This window comes from Cololabis saira, chromosome 18 (assembly GCF_033807715.1).
Source record: "Cololabis saira isolate AMF1-May2022 chromosome 18, fColSai1.1, whole genome shotgun sequence".
Taxonomy (NCBI): Eukaryota; Metazoa; Chordata; class Actinopteri; order Beloniformes; family Belonidae; genus Cololabis; species Cololabis saira.
Genome location: NC_084604.1, coordinates 22,042,689 through 22,058,358, shown reverse-complemented (window position 1 = coordinate 22,058,358; position 15,670 = coordinate 22,042,689). Strand labels below are relative to the sequence as shown.

Sequence of the window (15,670 nt, the reverse complement as noted above, 5' to 3'; positions counted from 1 at the left end):
AGTTTCACTTCCCTGCGTGCTTGACATTTGCATCAAGAATGTGCTGATGTTCAGCAGAAATGGCTCGTCACTCTCCTCATGCAGTAATTTCTGTTTCTGTCGCACAGCCCAAAGCAGAACGGGTCCTCCCCTATGCTGAACAGCTGGTTTCATCTTTTCATGTCAGTCTCTCCATGGCGCTCACTGACAAAATAAATGACTCATCCAGATGATGCTCTGCAGATGTCAGTTTGTGATGAGGTCAACTCCAAGTTGGGGTCCTTTCTGATGATTTCTACACACATACAGGGATTTTGCTCGGTATCTAACTGGTTTTTATCTTAAAATCTATTTTACTCTTCAAGGTCTTGACCTCTTTTTTTCCCATAGCCTGATTTTATTTTTACCCAGAATCACCAAATATATCACTTTTGTTGTGTTGACCAAGCATTTGCATCCAGCTATATTGATCACTAAAACATAGGAGTTTTGATAAACATATTTGCCAACATGTCCCTGGTCAAACACACACTGATTGATTGGATCAGTTTGCCACCAGGGAGTGTAGCCGGTCTGCCATCTCTCAGTCGATCCACGGAGTTCCACCTCAGTCTGAGACGGCTTCGTAGCTGGTCATCTATCCAGCCTCGCTCTGCTGCATGTGGAGGATGGTTTAGTTTAGTGTAATTTGGTTTACAGGCAGACAGTGTTTATTGGAGCAGAAAACCATTTGTTATCTGTTGCCTCTGGAGGAACACTCGTGTAACAATCTCACTGCAAATGTACAAACACAGAAGCGCCCCGGTGATTACCCCAAATAAACACACACTGAAAGGGATCACACATACTCCAGAGGAGGTTGAGAGAGAACACGCTCATGTTTAAATACACCTTAAGAGAGAAGAAAAAAAACTAACAAAAACTTGTTTCATATAAATAGTCATCAAACTGTAATTCCAGTTTAGGTTTATGCTTTATATATATTTACACTTTTTACAGTAGGCCAGTTTGTTTAAACGAACCATAATATGTGCTCCATCTTGAGGCTCAACCAGATGTGAAAGGACTTTGAGTAGCAGGGCTGAACTTCTGCTAAGGGTACGCTAAAAAACTACAGCAGGGCAAGACTAAGTGTTGTGGATGAAAGATCACACCACCAAACTGAACTGACGGCTTGAATCATATTCTTCTCAAAGCCATTCTGTGTAAGAGATATTAAGTACATTTTTCCATCCACGTCTGAGACGTCATAGACTCACAGTCGTATTTTCTATAAAAATATTTAATTTGACTGTGATATTAGCATATATTTTAAAGTAATAGCAACTGACCACCAATGTTATCTTTCCTGCCTGTTTTGTGGTGTAGAAACAAAAACAATATGTGTTTTTGTTAACCCTCATCTGTACGTCACAAACGTCATAGCAACAAAACAACGATTGCTCTGCCTCATTGGCGCTTGTTCTGTGTCACCACTGGATATTATAAACGTTATAAATGACTGGTGTGAGAAGCACAAACAAAATAGCTTGTGCATGTTACTTTTTGATGGTTTCAGAGGGTTTGGGGACCACTAGATATAAACACTTTGTAATTCACTGCTTTACTTGGCTTTTTTTCCTTCATTCAATCACTCAGTGTTTTTTTGTGACTCCCTTGACGGTTTAATCATATCTGAATTTTCTGCTTCACCTCCACTGTAAAGCACTTCACAGCTACTGTTTTGAAAAGTGCTTCACAAATTGCTCACTGACAGACGAGTGTCTCGGAAATTTACTCTGAGTGATTTGTGAGGTTGTTTTTATTCAAAGTTGATCCTAGAAACCAACAGTATAATATTATTTTATTCTGTCAGCAGAGCGGCAGCTAACGGCGTGTTGGGGCTGGCTTTGGGCATACTTTCTGCCTTTCACAGTTAGATATCATGTTGCGTCATCATCCCAGGCTTTCCTCAGAACAATGGATGGGACATACAAATGCGGAGGGCGCTGACACTATTGATGTCCCACAAGAGAGGTTTTCAAAGTCGGTATGGACTGAAGATGGGCGAAAGGAACCGATGAAAGGAGAAAGGTCAAGTCACCATACCGTCAATGTATTTTATGACTTCTGAAGGATGAATTTAGTTTTATTATTTATTGCTGGAAGGAAACGGTTTCCCTTCATGTATTTCTATTGTCACTTTCCTTCCTTATCTCATCTTCAGTCTTGACCTTTGCCTTTTGTTTGCTTTAATCTTTTTATCTTTGTTCTTTTCATCTTTCCCTCACTTTTACTTTCAGTTTTCAAGGTGCTATGTTGTGTTGCCAAGGCCGTTTCTTCCCTGGGATATACTCTTGAAAGGCTATTCATGGTTTTCCAAGTAAACCCTGCTGCATTTGGGTGCAAGTGTGGGTGTATGTCAGGGAAGGAGAAAGAGAGACTAAGAAAAAACTAAAGAGAGGGAAAGGTATTACAGGGGGGCTGTGCTACAGTACCATCTGTATGCAAATCTCCTCAGACTTTGGTAAACTTTGATCAAATGCACAGGCCTCCTTTTCTCTCCCCGTACTCCCTCCCTCCCACCCTTTTCTTGCTTCACTGTCCACTATGTGTTCTGCAATTACTGTAGCTGCACAGCTCTTTGTCACGGCTGCATATTACTCAGCTAGGGCAAAGGCTTCCCTCAAGGAACTGCCCCCATTTCATGCTCACACACTCACACAAACACACACACACATATCCATGTTTTCTGCCCCAGTACACCCCTGCAGCCCTCCCTCTTTAAGGCTTTGCTCCTTTACCTACTGTGATCCCAACACACCATTTCTTAGCACCTGCGACAGCGCTAGACCCCGAAGCAGATGGTGAAATCCCTCCCCTCGCGCACCCACCCCAACCCCCACCCAACAGATAGCGGGGCTCTTGGCAAACAGAGCCCAGTGTGGCGCATGGGTGATGCCATTGTGCAGAGGTTGGGCACAGACACACTTGTGTGTGGACGCACACACAGGACGCACTGTTTTCCTCCATATGGAAAGGTCGACATGTTGAATGCAGATCTGGTGTCCAACAGGACAATAGAAACATTGTGGCTCAGCGTTTGTCCATTAATTGCAGAGGTAATACAGATCTCAAAAAGAGAAAAAGATGACAGCAGCGTGTTGACAAAACTTTTTTGTGTACATTGTGCATGTCATGACACCACCTCCCTTCTCAACCAATTAGCATCATTTTCAAGAGAAGCAGTTGTGCAGTTCAAATGTGCCCCTGGACACATGAGAAATGTCACAATTTGGCGGTACTGTAAAACAGTCGACAAGCAGTAATCTGTTGCTGTGTATGTATTTAGTTTTTTTTTAAACCTGGTGGGTTGTCTCTCTGATGTATTCTTTTTCCCTCTTAAATGTTCAGCTTCCTTCCTAAATGTTATTGTCCATGAGCTTGTTTTCTTCTTCTATAACCAAGCAGGATAAGTCATTAGACAGATGGCAAGAGGAAGCCCCAGGAGAGGACACACATGCACGCATGCGCAGACAAAGACACCAGACTCCTGTCCTATACACACACATGCACTGTAAGTGTGCACAAAGACACCAGACCCCTGTTATGTAATCCACCAGCTCCACTCCCCCGTTGAGAGGCTCAGTCTCGGGCTGCCTCAACTCCAAAACAAAGTCATCAGTCTCCATATAGCCAATCTCTTATGGAGGGAACATACGTCTGGATCATTTTTATGATGTGAAGTAAACATTTGACTGCTTTATTTGTACAGTTGGAATTTAGAGAAAGCAATAGACTGTATTTATTTACACAACGAGAGCAAATCTTTTTATCTTCCCAGACAAAAGAGGATCTTTGAAAGTCATCAACAATGTGTATTTTATGCCATGTTAATTCCCTTCTCTCCATGTCTCTTTCTCATCCCTCTGTGAACACACTGTTGTGCTGAATGGCTCCACAGACCATAGCAACAGATTTCTCTTTCAGCCATCTCCAGAGAATGCCTGGCCCGGCTCCTGAAAGGCACATATTTGGGCTAAGGCCCGGCACCGGAGTCACAGAGGGGCGAGAGGAGAGGAGAGGTCAGAGGAGATGGAGGGGAGGGAGGAGGGCAGAGCCATGTGGCTGATGTTGGTAAACAGTATTCAGCCTTGTCCTGGCGTCAGGGCAGGCAGCGCGCAGCGCCGGAGATATCAGGCGCCCAGGCCACACACAGACCGCGACAAAAGGTAGGCACACATACAGACATTTGCATTCATACACACACACACACACACACACACACACGCACGCACGCACACACGGACTGGAATACACACAGTACTAACAGACAAATAAAAGACTCAATCTCGTGTCTGCCACTCAGCAGCTGCTTCAGTTTCCATGGCGACAGTCTGAACAATGTAGCGGGAAGAGCTGCGTTGGTTAGAGAGGGAAACAGAGAAGTGTGCGTGTGAGTGTTTAGGTGTGTGTGTGTGTGTGTGTGTGGGTGGGTGTGAGAGGCGGCAGAGGCGGAGGTAGCCGCAGGGTGCTGAGGCAGAGAGGATTCAGAAGACGCTCTCTTTCTTTGTCGGGATGGGTCTTTGAGGGGAAGCAAAACAAATACAGAAACGTGGAGGCAAATAGGACAATAAATAGAGAGAGCGCAATGTGAAAGGTTGTGGAGGGGGGTGATGGTGATGTTTTTTTTTTGTTTTGTTTTTTGCAACAAAGGCCTCACAAAGATGAACTTCTGGATTTTATTATGTCTATTTATTTTTCCAAAATGAGGTATTTCAAAGTGCTATGAGTTGCAGCACTAAATGTACATTTTAAAAATGAAAAATACATATCAGTTTACCCAGTTCTATGCACCCAATAGTGACAAATATAAACAAAAGAGGAAAAGAAAAAGAGAAAGTCCGGGTACATGAGGATAGAACACATTTGTCGTACAAAAGAATTATTTGAGAAAAGAGAGAAAAAATGACGAGATAAACTGATATCTACCTGGAACTCATTTTCATACGAAAATATAAGTATCAAATTTAGTATGTATCAGGATCACACTAAAAGCATAAACATGGATAGAATTAGTAATATGATATAATACAAAGAAAAAGGGAAAAAAAGAAAAACAATATGTTGTTATATTACAAACTTTTGTGACTCTCAGAAATTGAGGCCTTACAGTACTTTTAAAGGTATATAAACTTCCAGTCTAGTTATTGGCAGCTTCCTGACTTGAATATATATATATATATATATATGTATATATATATATATATATATATATATATATATATATATATATATATATATATATATATATATATATATACTTATAAAAACAAGGACAAACTGTATTAAAAAACAAGGCAGATCTGAGTGTATTTTGTCTGTACACTGTTGTTATTTACAAAAGTGTCGGCTAGCAAGGTGCACAGTTATACATCCACTGACTTAGTTTGAGCACCAGTGTGAGAGGAGTGAGAGAAAGGAGAACCTGTAGTGGCATTGTTTACATGACCCATAACGCCTCAGTCATCATAAGTCTTTTCATTTTTGCAGTGGTGAAGGCAAAGTAAGCGTGCACTGCTTTCTTGTAGTGAACTCTCCAAGCAAAGTGCCCTCTGACACCCGTCCCTGTGTGGAATCCCCTGATTCCAGGCTGGTGTCACAGTGAGTACAAAAAAATACAAATAGAAATGATATAAAAACCAGAGGAGGAAAAGACCAAAAAGTGTCTCCTATCTTCCCCCTCAGTCTTTGCTCTTTAAAAAAAAAAAGAAAAAAAAAATCTTTCCTCAATGTGACTGGATTGAAAAAGTAAACCCTAAACATTCTTAACGTCAACAAATGTGCAAAAAAAGTGGCGGCAGTGAAAGTCCGAGCATACCCTCCAGCAACAACCCCCCCACCTAACCACCCACTTCTTTCCCCTCCTCTAGGTGTGTGTGTTTGTGTGTGTGCGTGTGTCAGCATCTATAGAGAAATGTCCTCTGAGATTCTGTGTTTGGGTGTGCACATGTACAACAGATATAGAGGCTTGTGTGCCTGTGCTCAAGTGTACAGGCCCGTGTGTGCGTCTGATCATATTTCAGACTGTTGAGGCAGAGGAGTTGTGTGTGGGCGGGGAGTCATCCAGGGTTTATGTGAGTGTTTCTGTGTTGTAGCGGTTGTCGGTTAGCGAGTCCTGGCCTGCTCCAGCCTGCGCATCAGCTGTTGCCGGCGAGCCTGCAGCCTGTCCTTCTCCTGATGGAGCCTCATCTCCTCCCTCTCCAGCGAACTAACGTACTCGGTGGCCTTCTTCAGGATCAGCACCTTCGCTGCCTTCTCGTTGTGCGCCAGCTCCGGCACGTGGTCGCGCAGACTCAGGAAGCTGGAGCGCAGGTCGTTGCGGCGCTGGCGCTCCAGGATGTTGTGGTTGCGCCGCCGCTCGCTGTCCTCAGAGTCAGAGCTGCCGCGCGGGCTGCTGTCGCCGCTGTTGCCGCTGTTGCCGCTGTTGCTGCGCTTGCTGCGTGACCCCGACGTGCCGCAGACCGGGCCGTAGGACGAGGACGAAGACGAAGAGGATGAAGAGATGGTTCTGGTGGAAGGCCGTGGTGCGTCTGACATCCTCTGCTTCTTTGGAGCCGGGATGGGGTCGTCATCTGAGGCGTACGGTGAGGGCGCTGCGTAGTTGTGTTGCTGCTGGTGAACGGAACTCCTCTTCAGAATGAGCTCCTGGGGAGCTCGTGTGACGAACCGACTGACCACGCCGGACCCTGAGACAATTCCTCTTGCATCTTGGATCTTGGGATGTACCGAGATGGTGACTGTCCCCGTAGCCGTGGGCGATGCCCTGCTGATTGTAGAACGCCTCTTCTCTACCGTAACGACATCAATCTCCTCTTCCTCCTCCTCCTCATCCTCCTCGTCCTCCTCATCTTCTTCTTCATCTTCGTCTTCGTCATCATCATCATCATCGTCATCATCATCTTCCTCTTCTGGGAAAAGAAGAAAAGCGAGTGGCTTAATTAGTCTGACACACCAAACCTTCTCACAATGTCACTGTGTGCACTCGCAGGTGACTGGTATTTGTGTGAGCGAGAGTGTGTGTGGGAGAACTTGTTGCTCAGCGCTGTTTGCACAAGCAGAAACCTCCTAATGCTGAGTGTCAGTATCTTCTTAACTAATCTGCTCTGCAGGCATTGGCATGTTCAGTCTCAGTGCTGAGCAGACAAGTTGGATTTCTGACTTTCATTCTAACTCCTTCCTTTAAGACCTCTAATCTTCTCTGTCTTTCAGTCGGATGCTCTCAGTGTGTCCGTGCTGTGCCAGTCACAGTGGGTGTGTTGGTATTGGCTTTAATATTGACCCTTTATGGATTTAAACCCAACATCAAACAGAGCAGTAGAGACTTCTCATACACCGATGTAGCATTTGAAGGTGAGAGGAAGTGGCCGATCGTGAGGCAGAGAGTGTGAGGCCCAGTTAAAATGCCTTTGTGATAATAGCTCTCATTATCAGCTCTAAAGCATCTGAAGAGTGTGGCATTTTACAGCTTATGGTAACCCACTTCAGACACCCGCTACACCAGAATGATGTCTCAATGCGCATGCTGATCACACACACTGTCTGCTGCTGACATCAAAACAAAGCTGGGCACAGCTGGCTGGATGAGGGGGGTGTGGCCGACTTTGCCACATGTGAGGGATTTAGTGCTCTGGTGCCCTCAGAATGGAACAGCTCATATAAAAAGCGTCTTGGAGGAAATTGCTTCAAGTTCTTCAACTCTGCCTTCCATTTAAGTTGTTTTTTTAATATAGACTGGTCAAACTAAAGGGATAAACATAGATTTCTTTCTTAAATAATAACAAAACATTGTCCCTTTCATGTAAAAGTGAAGAATACGAAGGGGAGAGGGAGGATCTTTGACGCTGCAAACTGCAGAAGAGCACTGGAGGGTCAAAGTGCACGGGATGGTGGGGCGTCAGGCATCGGCTCACCACAATTTAAGCCTCACAAGTGGAGCTGCGCCAAGGAGACAGCTGTCACCCCTTCCTCCCCCCTCACACACACTGACGCCGAGAAAAAAGGAGAAGCAGTCGGGACTCTGCTCCGTTTTCTTGTGCCCTCTGTGTGCCAACATTGATAAGAACTCTTGAGTGTTTGATTAAGAGACTGGTGGGCAGTAATAGTTCAAGTTTTTGTCTTGGAAATACACACAGCAATTTCCCCAATCTAAACACACACAATTAGGCCTATACCGCCTGGAGTACATTTCTAAAGACAGTTAAGAAACATCTTCTCTGTTGTCAGTTCCAGTCTGGCTCTTCTTGTTTCGCACCACTTTACATTCCCCTGTTCTCTCACCAAAAGGCTTATCTAAAGTTTAACTCGGGTCAGCCGTCTGAACAGGCGGCTAAAATAAGTGTCGGTGTCTCACCCACGGGGCGCATAGTGTCCCTTAATCCATGCGTAATAACTGCGTTCACGGCGCTGTGAACTGGACGCTTTATCAGCTCAGCACATAATTGGAGACCTTTTTTTCATTTCCTCCTACAACCTGGCCGGTGTGCGCGCGTGGGTTTGGGGGGGGATCTGTGTTGTGTCTTTTTGTTGTTTGGCTCAGATGCCAACCCGGGTTCAGTAAGGCACACAATTCCCTATTTTACTGCCATCTGCCGGATGAAGAGCCGCTGATTACATAAACCCAGTTCACTGTGTCACTACTCCACTTTGTGTTTGTGCACGCGCATGGGTCTTAGTGTGTGTGTGTGTGTGTGTGTGTGTGTGTGTGTGTGTGTGTGTGTGTGTGTGTGTGTGTGTGTGTGTGTGTGTGTGTGTGTGTGTGTGTGTGTGTGTGTGTGTGTGTGTGTGTGTGTGTGTGAGGAGGTAATCCGATTGTGGGCCAGTCATATGAACAAGCTCCAGTCATTCTGACTAGATGGGATGTAGAGCTTACAATTAAGAACAATATGAAAAGGAACAATAGTCACATCATATCATAATGATGATGACAATGACTACCATTAATATTAATATTGTTGTTCTTGTTGCTATTACTGCATTATATGCAGTGTTTACCTGTGTTCTTCAGGTGTGGTAGGTCTTGGGGTCTGGTGTGTGGGCAGGTTTGTGTGTGAGAGCCTTATGTATTATGTATTATGTATGTTGCATGTAACTATTTTGTATTGTGTTGTATGTTTTTTGTTGGACCCCCTCGAAAACGAGATGATTCATCTCAAGGGGCTATCCATTAATACATTTACTTTACTTTACATCACGTTTAAAGTTTTTTTCTGATGAAAAAAGATTCTCAGAAGTGTAACAAAGGTTTATTTGGGTTCTCACCGGAGTCACTCTGTGCGTTCCCGTGAATGGTGGATGTATCGGTCCCACATGCGTCCCTGCTGCTGCTGCAGCTGCTGCTGCTGCTGTTCTTGTTCACCGGGAAGGGGAAGACCACCGCGGGGTCCACGCACTCCGACACCGCGCTGCGGCTCACCGCCTCCTCCGGCGCCTTAACGAACACGCTCCTTCCACCTGCCGCGGCCGTGGAAATAGCCTTGCCGAGTTTCTCCGTGACCACCCGTTCCAGTTTCTCTCTGGCGGAGAAGCCGCTCCACATGCAGTCCTGTATAATGATGCTGCTGCTGGGGTTTGTATCCAAAGCCGAGCCGAACAGGTCCCCGTCCTCGGACGCTCCCCATATGTCGTCCTCCGGGAGCAGCAGCAGCTCAGAAGCCCAGTCCAGCGGGTCCCCCAGGCCGAAGCCGAGGGGGTCCGGCTCCGCGGAGCCGGCCGGCTCCCCCGGCAGCGCGGCGCGGCTCGGGGAGAGAGGCGGAGTGGGGAGCAACTCGAATTTCTTCCAGATGTCCTCCCCCGGTGGCGCAGAGTCGGGACCACAGAAGTAGAAATCGTCCTCATCCGGGTAGAAACATGGCTGTAAGGAGTCAAATTCCAAATCCGAGTTCTTATTCATGATCGCCGGCATTTCTGTCCCACAATCGGAAAAAAAACCTGTGAAGAGACAAAAGATATCTGCGTTAAGCCTGAATTATGGTTTTGCGTTAAATCGACGCAGAGCCCTTTACGCACGGAGCGCGTCGCCGCGGTACCTTACGCCGTATAGGGTCTGCGTTGGTGTAACGCGGGACTATAAATCAGCCTTTAGTGGCCAGAGTAGAAGAGCGCCTCTCTCTTCCGATTCCCCATTCTCCTTTATCACACCTGAAAACAGAGTCGGAGCCCACACACAGTCTAACGCTCTAAATTCCAACCTGGGGTTTAAAAAACCACACGAATCTCACATGGAGAATGTGCGTAAAATGTGACCGTGACGCACAAAGTAGTATGTGCCAAAGCGACTCACATGCCGATTTCTTTTTCCAACACACACGAAAACACACACACAAAAAAAAAAAACACTCTTACTGGAAAAAAAAATAAATCCAATGACAGCAATTCCCACCTAACAGAGAATATGTTTTCTCTGAAGAATGTGAGACAAGCGTGAAATGATTTCAGATTTAGGTAGATTTTAAGAGGATGCTCACCACGTCCTGACTTGGGATGATGGTGATGTGTGAACCAATTTCCCTCTTATCTCGCAGTCAGTAATACAGACACCAAATTGGGAGCAGTCATCTACTTTGGGAGCACAGACAGTCCTCTGACACACATTGTTGCAGGCTGCCGAGTGTTATCCACGGGCTTGTGCAGGATGAAAGTAGTCTCCTCCCACAGAGGCTGGCGGGGGGAGGTACCTACAGCCGAGCTTTGGGATGCGATGAGACGCGGGAGACACGCAGACTGGGAGCTATTTTTTTTTTTTTTCGTTTTTTTTCAAGGTGAAGCAAGGAAATAACCTTAGCGCTTAAAGTAAGAAGGGGAGCGAGAAAAAAAAAAAGTATTACATATAAGAGAACAGCAGAAAGGAAATAATCTAAAGATTAAAAAGACTCATTAAAAAAGTATGAAATAATGCATATTTGATATCCTCAGGCAAACTGTCTTACATCTCCAATGGGATGTCAAAGCCACAATAAGTATTGGAGAAATTCAAGTATAAACTGTTGGTGATAAGATGTGCTTTCTTTCAGATTGCCCAAGGGCACTGCAGCAGGATGACCGAGTAAAGGTCATTTAGATCGTTTGCTGGAAATTAACAAAACAATTTATAATGCCTACTGAAAGAAGAGCCTACTTGTATATACACATATATTCAAAACAATAGAAGTCCTATGCAATTAGGGAACAATGTGGGAAATGTTGTTGAAGGAATAATGTTTTTGTGTCAAAATAAAAACACTTCAGTGAAAATGTTATAATATATTTTGTTTTTAAAATACACGTTTGGAGATGTTTCACACAACAAACCCTCCAGCTCTACTCTTTCACTCCTGTGGAGCTCTAAATATTTCCTCTTTTGTCTGAGGACCACCAGCATCCCTCAGTGAGAAGACAAAGTAGGGCACACGCGCGCCCACTTGCGGCCATTTCCAAAAGCGCAACCGGGACGCGTCCCATCAGCAGCCGAGATGAGAGCAGAGCCCGTAAAACACAGACGTGACAACAGAGAGGTTTTTTTTTTCTTAAATAAATGGCACTAAAGCACGTATCTTGAAGGGAAAACAGTAATATACTTCTGCTGGGCTTGGAAGGAGCAGCGTTTCCTCTGAAAACAGGCTGCGCAGGACGGGAGAGCTTTCAGCTGCCTCCGGGATAAGACAAGATCCGAGAAGAGCATATTACGTAACCGCAAGCGGTGGTTGTAGCCTGGAGTAATTCCCATTCCCTTTTATAATGAAAGCTTAGGAGAAGTTGTGCATCTGTAATTATGCACAGGCGTGCACACAGTACTGATATTTACTCATTGGGAGCAACAAAAAAAAAAAGAAAAGGGGGGGGGGTTCTTCCCTAAAACTGCTTTGACCAGCTGTGAGCAGGAAGAATGACAACTTCCAGATTTTTTCCCCCCTCAAGAATAAAAGGAAGATATTAAAAATAGCATTTGATATTTTAAGAAGCACAATTTCACCAACAATGGCGCTATTTGTGTTTCATAAAAATATGAATGAACATATAATAGCATTGATAAATGACACTATTTGAAACAAAACTGACACATTCTGGTATATATTTGTCTGTTTGTTTTAACCATTAATTCGCTTATTGGGGTTTTGCTCAAACAAACCAAAGGCAGTAAACTGAGATTCTGCAGCTGTTTAATCCACAGTGCAGGGATAGCAGGGAGTTTCCTGGGACTTTCTATAGAGTCAGCTCCCAGGAATATGGAAGCCACGGCTCTGGAGTCAGAAACTCCCCACAGGCTCCTACATGTCCACTCCTTTTACTTTTTCTCAAACTGCTTCTGCTCTGACCTTCCAGCGGCAGCAGCTTCCTGAGCTGTGAAACCAAGCAGAGAGTAGGAGTGAGAGACTTTTCTTTTCAATACGGTTAGCACAGGAAGTGATATTGCCTATTGGCCATCACTTTCTTGAGAAAATCAGAAGCGAAAACACTAAAGCCCTGATACAGTACTGGATTTTATTTGCATTGAATTATGTTCATAAATTGAAATTAGTGTGTTCGCTCCACTGCATACTTTCTGATTTCCTCTGAAATTACCCATAAACTGGTCAATTCTTAGCAGCCTGCTCGTATTTTCATTCAGTAGAGTCCAAATCCCCACCAAGGAGCAAAATAACACTTCCCTTGAAGTGCAGCTTCATGTCCATTTTGTTTTGTCTATTTCTAATTATGCAGTCCCCTTCATGAAATAACCCCCACCCTCAAAGTGACTGCCTTTAGCTGAATAAGACACGTTGAGGTGTAGAGAGAAAGGCAGATTTGTCAAAGGTGGAGCGATGCTGGCCTCATTGCTTGTTGTTTTTATGACAATCATGGCATGTCCTCCATCCCCTCCATTCACCTCTGGACCAGGACACGGATGGTTAAGCAATTAGGCCAGTTTTGATAAAAGATTCATAAGTCACCCCAGTGGATAGTGCAAACACAAGCGTGTTCTGAGTAAAAATCTGCTGGAGTGTCATCGGGACGGGCTGCGTCAGGTCATACAGCACGCACATCGTCATGTCTGAGCCGTGCGCTCTGCACGAGTGTGATGGTGGATGTGTGCGTGCTTAGTTGTTTCAGTGACGCAGAGGACCTAAATAATACAGCATGGTCTGAAGATGCAGCCATAACATCTTCAGTCACCTGTGATATTTGTAAGCCAACGGCATTCAGTCTCTCAGAAGGGCATTTGAAAATAAGTGAAGAGATGTTGCCAAACATAAACTTCATACATTCTGCATTACCTACCTGCTGGTATTCAAATTATCGCCCCATTTATTCTTGGGTTCAATAGTGAAAAATGTGATTCGATTGCTTAGTACTTTGTACTTTTACTGTAGGATGTGGATACTTCCTCCACCACTGAGTTATTCCAGCTGGACTTTGGCCCCTAGAAGTTCCTCCGTTTGATTCCCGTTCCTGTTTATTGTGTGCCGTTGTCCACTCCTTTCCCTCTATGTCCATACAGTCATTTACAGGAAACGTTTATGGACGATTTTCATACGTGAACACAATTTCCTGATGTTGTGATAAAATGTGTGCATCATGCTTTTTTTGAAATGTCACATACATCCACCAAAGCACTCCCTTTTCAACCAACTGTGCTCCGAGCACCTGCATTTAGGAGGTGGAGGGAGACACTCCTCTCTGATCCCTTTTTCCTGACGGGTTGTGCCTCTTTTTAAATCCGCGCAACAGCTTTGCGCGACCCACAGAAGCTGGATAATTGTGCTCTCATCTGTGCCTCTGATGTTACAGTTGCCCGCAAGTATGATCACTGACTGAGATATTTTCTCAGGTGGCTAAACTCACACCAGAAAACAAGAACATTTTGAGATGGGAAACCGCCAAAACTAGATTGAACCAATCAAATTGACCTAAATCAACCTCCAGGTATACATATGTAGTGATGAAGAAACATTGAGAAAACTACATCTTAATTCTCAGGTTTTACGCATTAGGATATTTTATTAATAATGATAATTTATATATATATTTTTTTATTTTTTACATACACACACACACACACACACACACACACACACATACACACACACACACACACACACACACACACATATACACAGGCTCAGATGAACAATATTGTTATTTATCAAAAAACAGAAAAAAAAACAAGCCAACAAGCAGAAGCAGCATGCGAAGAGCTTAACACACCCTCCGATTCAAAAGCTTGTAGAACCACCTTTAGCAACAATAACTTGGAGTAAATGTTGCCTGACCTTAATGACCTAATGAGTCACTCCCTGAGTTTTAGGAGGAATTTTGGCCTATCTTCCTTTAAACTGCCGCTTCAGTACGATGAACTTTGCACGCGTTTGTGTATGCACAGCTCTCTTCGGTCAGGTGTAGCTCTGGACTTTGACTGACTGGATCATTGCAACACCTTGATTCTTTATTTTTCACGCTCGTTTTATTGTAGATATACCTGTGAGTTTGTGATCGTGGTCCTGTTGTACAGCACATTTAAGCCAAGTTGGAAAGGTGGTTTCATATTGATTTAAAGAATACTTCAGCGTACAGAGGAGTTCATGGTTGAAGTAGTTTCTTGAAGATACCCGGGAAAAACAACATCAAATTATCGCACCTCCAACACTGCGCTTCACAGTTGGTATACTTCCATCATGATATGCTGTGTTTGGTGTTCTCCCAACATCGTGCGAAAGGCTTACCTGTCATACCTGTTCGGTCTTTTTTCAGCTTTTAGTGAAACTAACATTTTAAATGCTAAGGCCCATGAAAGTCTAATGCTGACTGTGCACTTAGACGACTCTGCAGAACATTAAAAATACTTTTTTTTTTAAAATAAGTGTAACTCTCACACAACTAAAGATAATAAGACAAAGTTTTAAATTGTTAGTAACTATTTACTCTGCTCTGATGAGACACGAATCAAAGATGCAGAAAAGACTTCCTCCAGCTGGCTTCGATTGGTACCTTACACCTCACGACTGAGGTCGTGAGAGCCAACACACACGAGACGCTTCACAATTTCCCTCCAGCTGTGGAAATGTGTCTGTTTGTTCTTGAAATCCCTCCTAAAGGCATTAAGAATAAAAAGATGTAGCTCTTGGATGTTCTGCGGTTTCTCGAAGTGTTGTACAGAGTGATTTTGGGGGGTGGGAACCTTCTGGCGCGTCCACTCCTTTAAAGGTTGGTTTGGATCTGTTCCTCTTCTGAATAATTGAAACTTCAGACTGTTTGGGAATTGCTTTATAAAGCTTCTGTTGCCTTTCTCTCTTGACATTTTGCAAACACACACCAGAATAATCTACACTAGCAAAATACCAAAACATTTGCCGCTACAGAGGTGCCCACACCTGGTGGTGATAAATGAATCAAGTGCAATTGATTAGTAGCAACTGGCAACTATGTACCCTCTTGATTCCTATGAAAAACCTGATCAGAACTAGTTGATTCTTCTTTTTTTTATTCAAATCTTAGCCTGACATGTAAATCCTTAAAAGTGACAGAGTGCATACTTTCTTTTTCACTCAACACTAAGTGTGTTTATATTCTGTAACTGATTTTAAAGTGTTTAATTGGGACTGTTGACAGTATTCATTATATCTGTTGTAACAGCACTCTTTTCCAAAGCAAACAAAAAGAACCAATTAAATAAAAGAATCCACTTCTGGGCGTTATT

The 15,670-nt window shown here is 44.0% G+C and overlaps 1 protein-coding gene across 1 annotated transcript; it reads right to left on the bottom strand.

Moving 5' to 3' along the window:
* Positions 1-4,646: 4,646 nt before the first annotated feature.
* On the bottom strand, positions 4,647-10,613 carry mycn (MYCN proto-oncogene, bHLH transcription factor). The gene is made up of 3 exons (XM_061706891.1): positions 10,485-10,613; positions 9,280-9,948; positions 4,647-6,929 (listed from the first exon to the last, which is right to left on the bottom strand). The coding sequence occupies exons 2-3, from the start codon at positions 9,920-9,922 to the stop codon at positions 6,127-6,129; spliced, it is 1,446 nt and encodes a 481-aa protein (XP_061562875.1). The 5' UTR covers positions 9,923-9,948; positions 10,485-10,613; the 3' UTR covers positions 4,647-6,126.
* Positions 10,614-15,670: the final 5,057 nt, after the last annotated feature.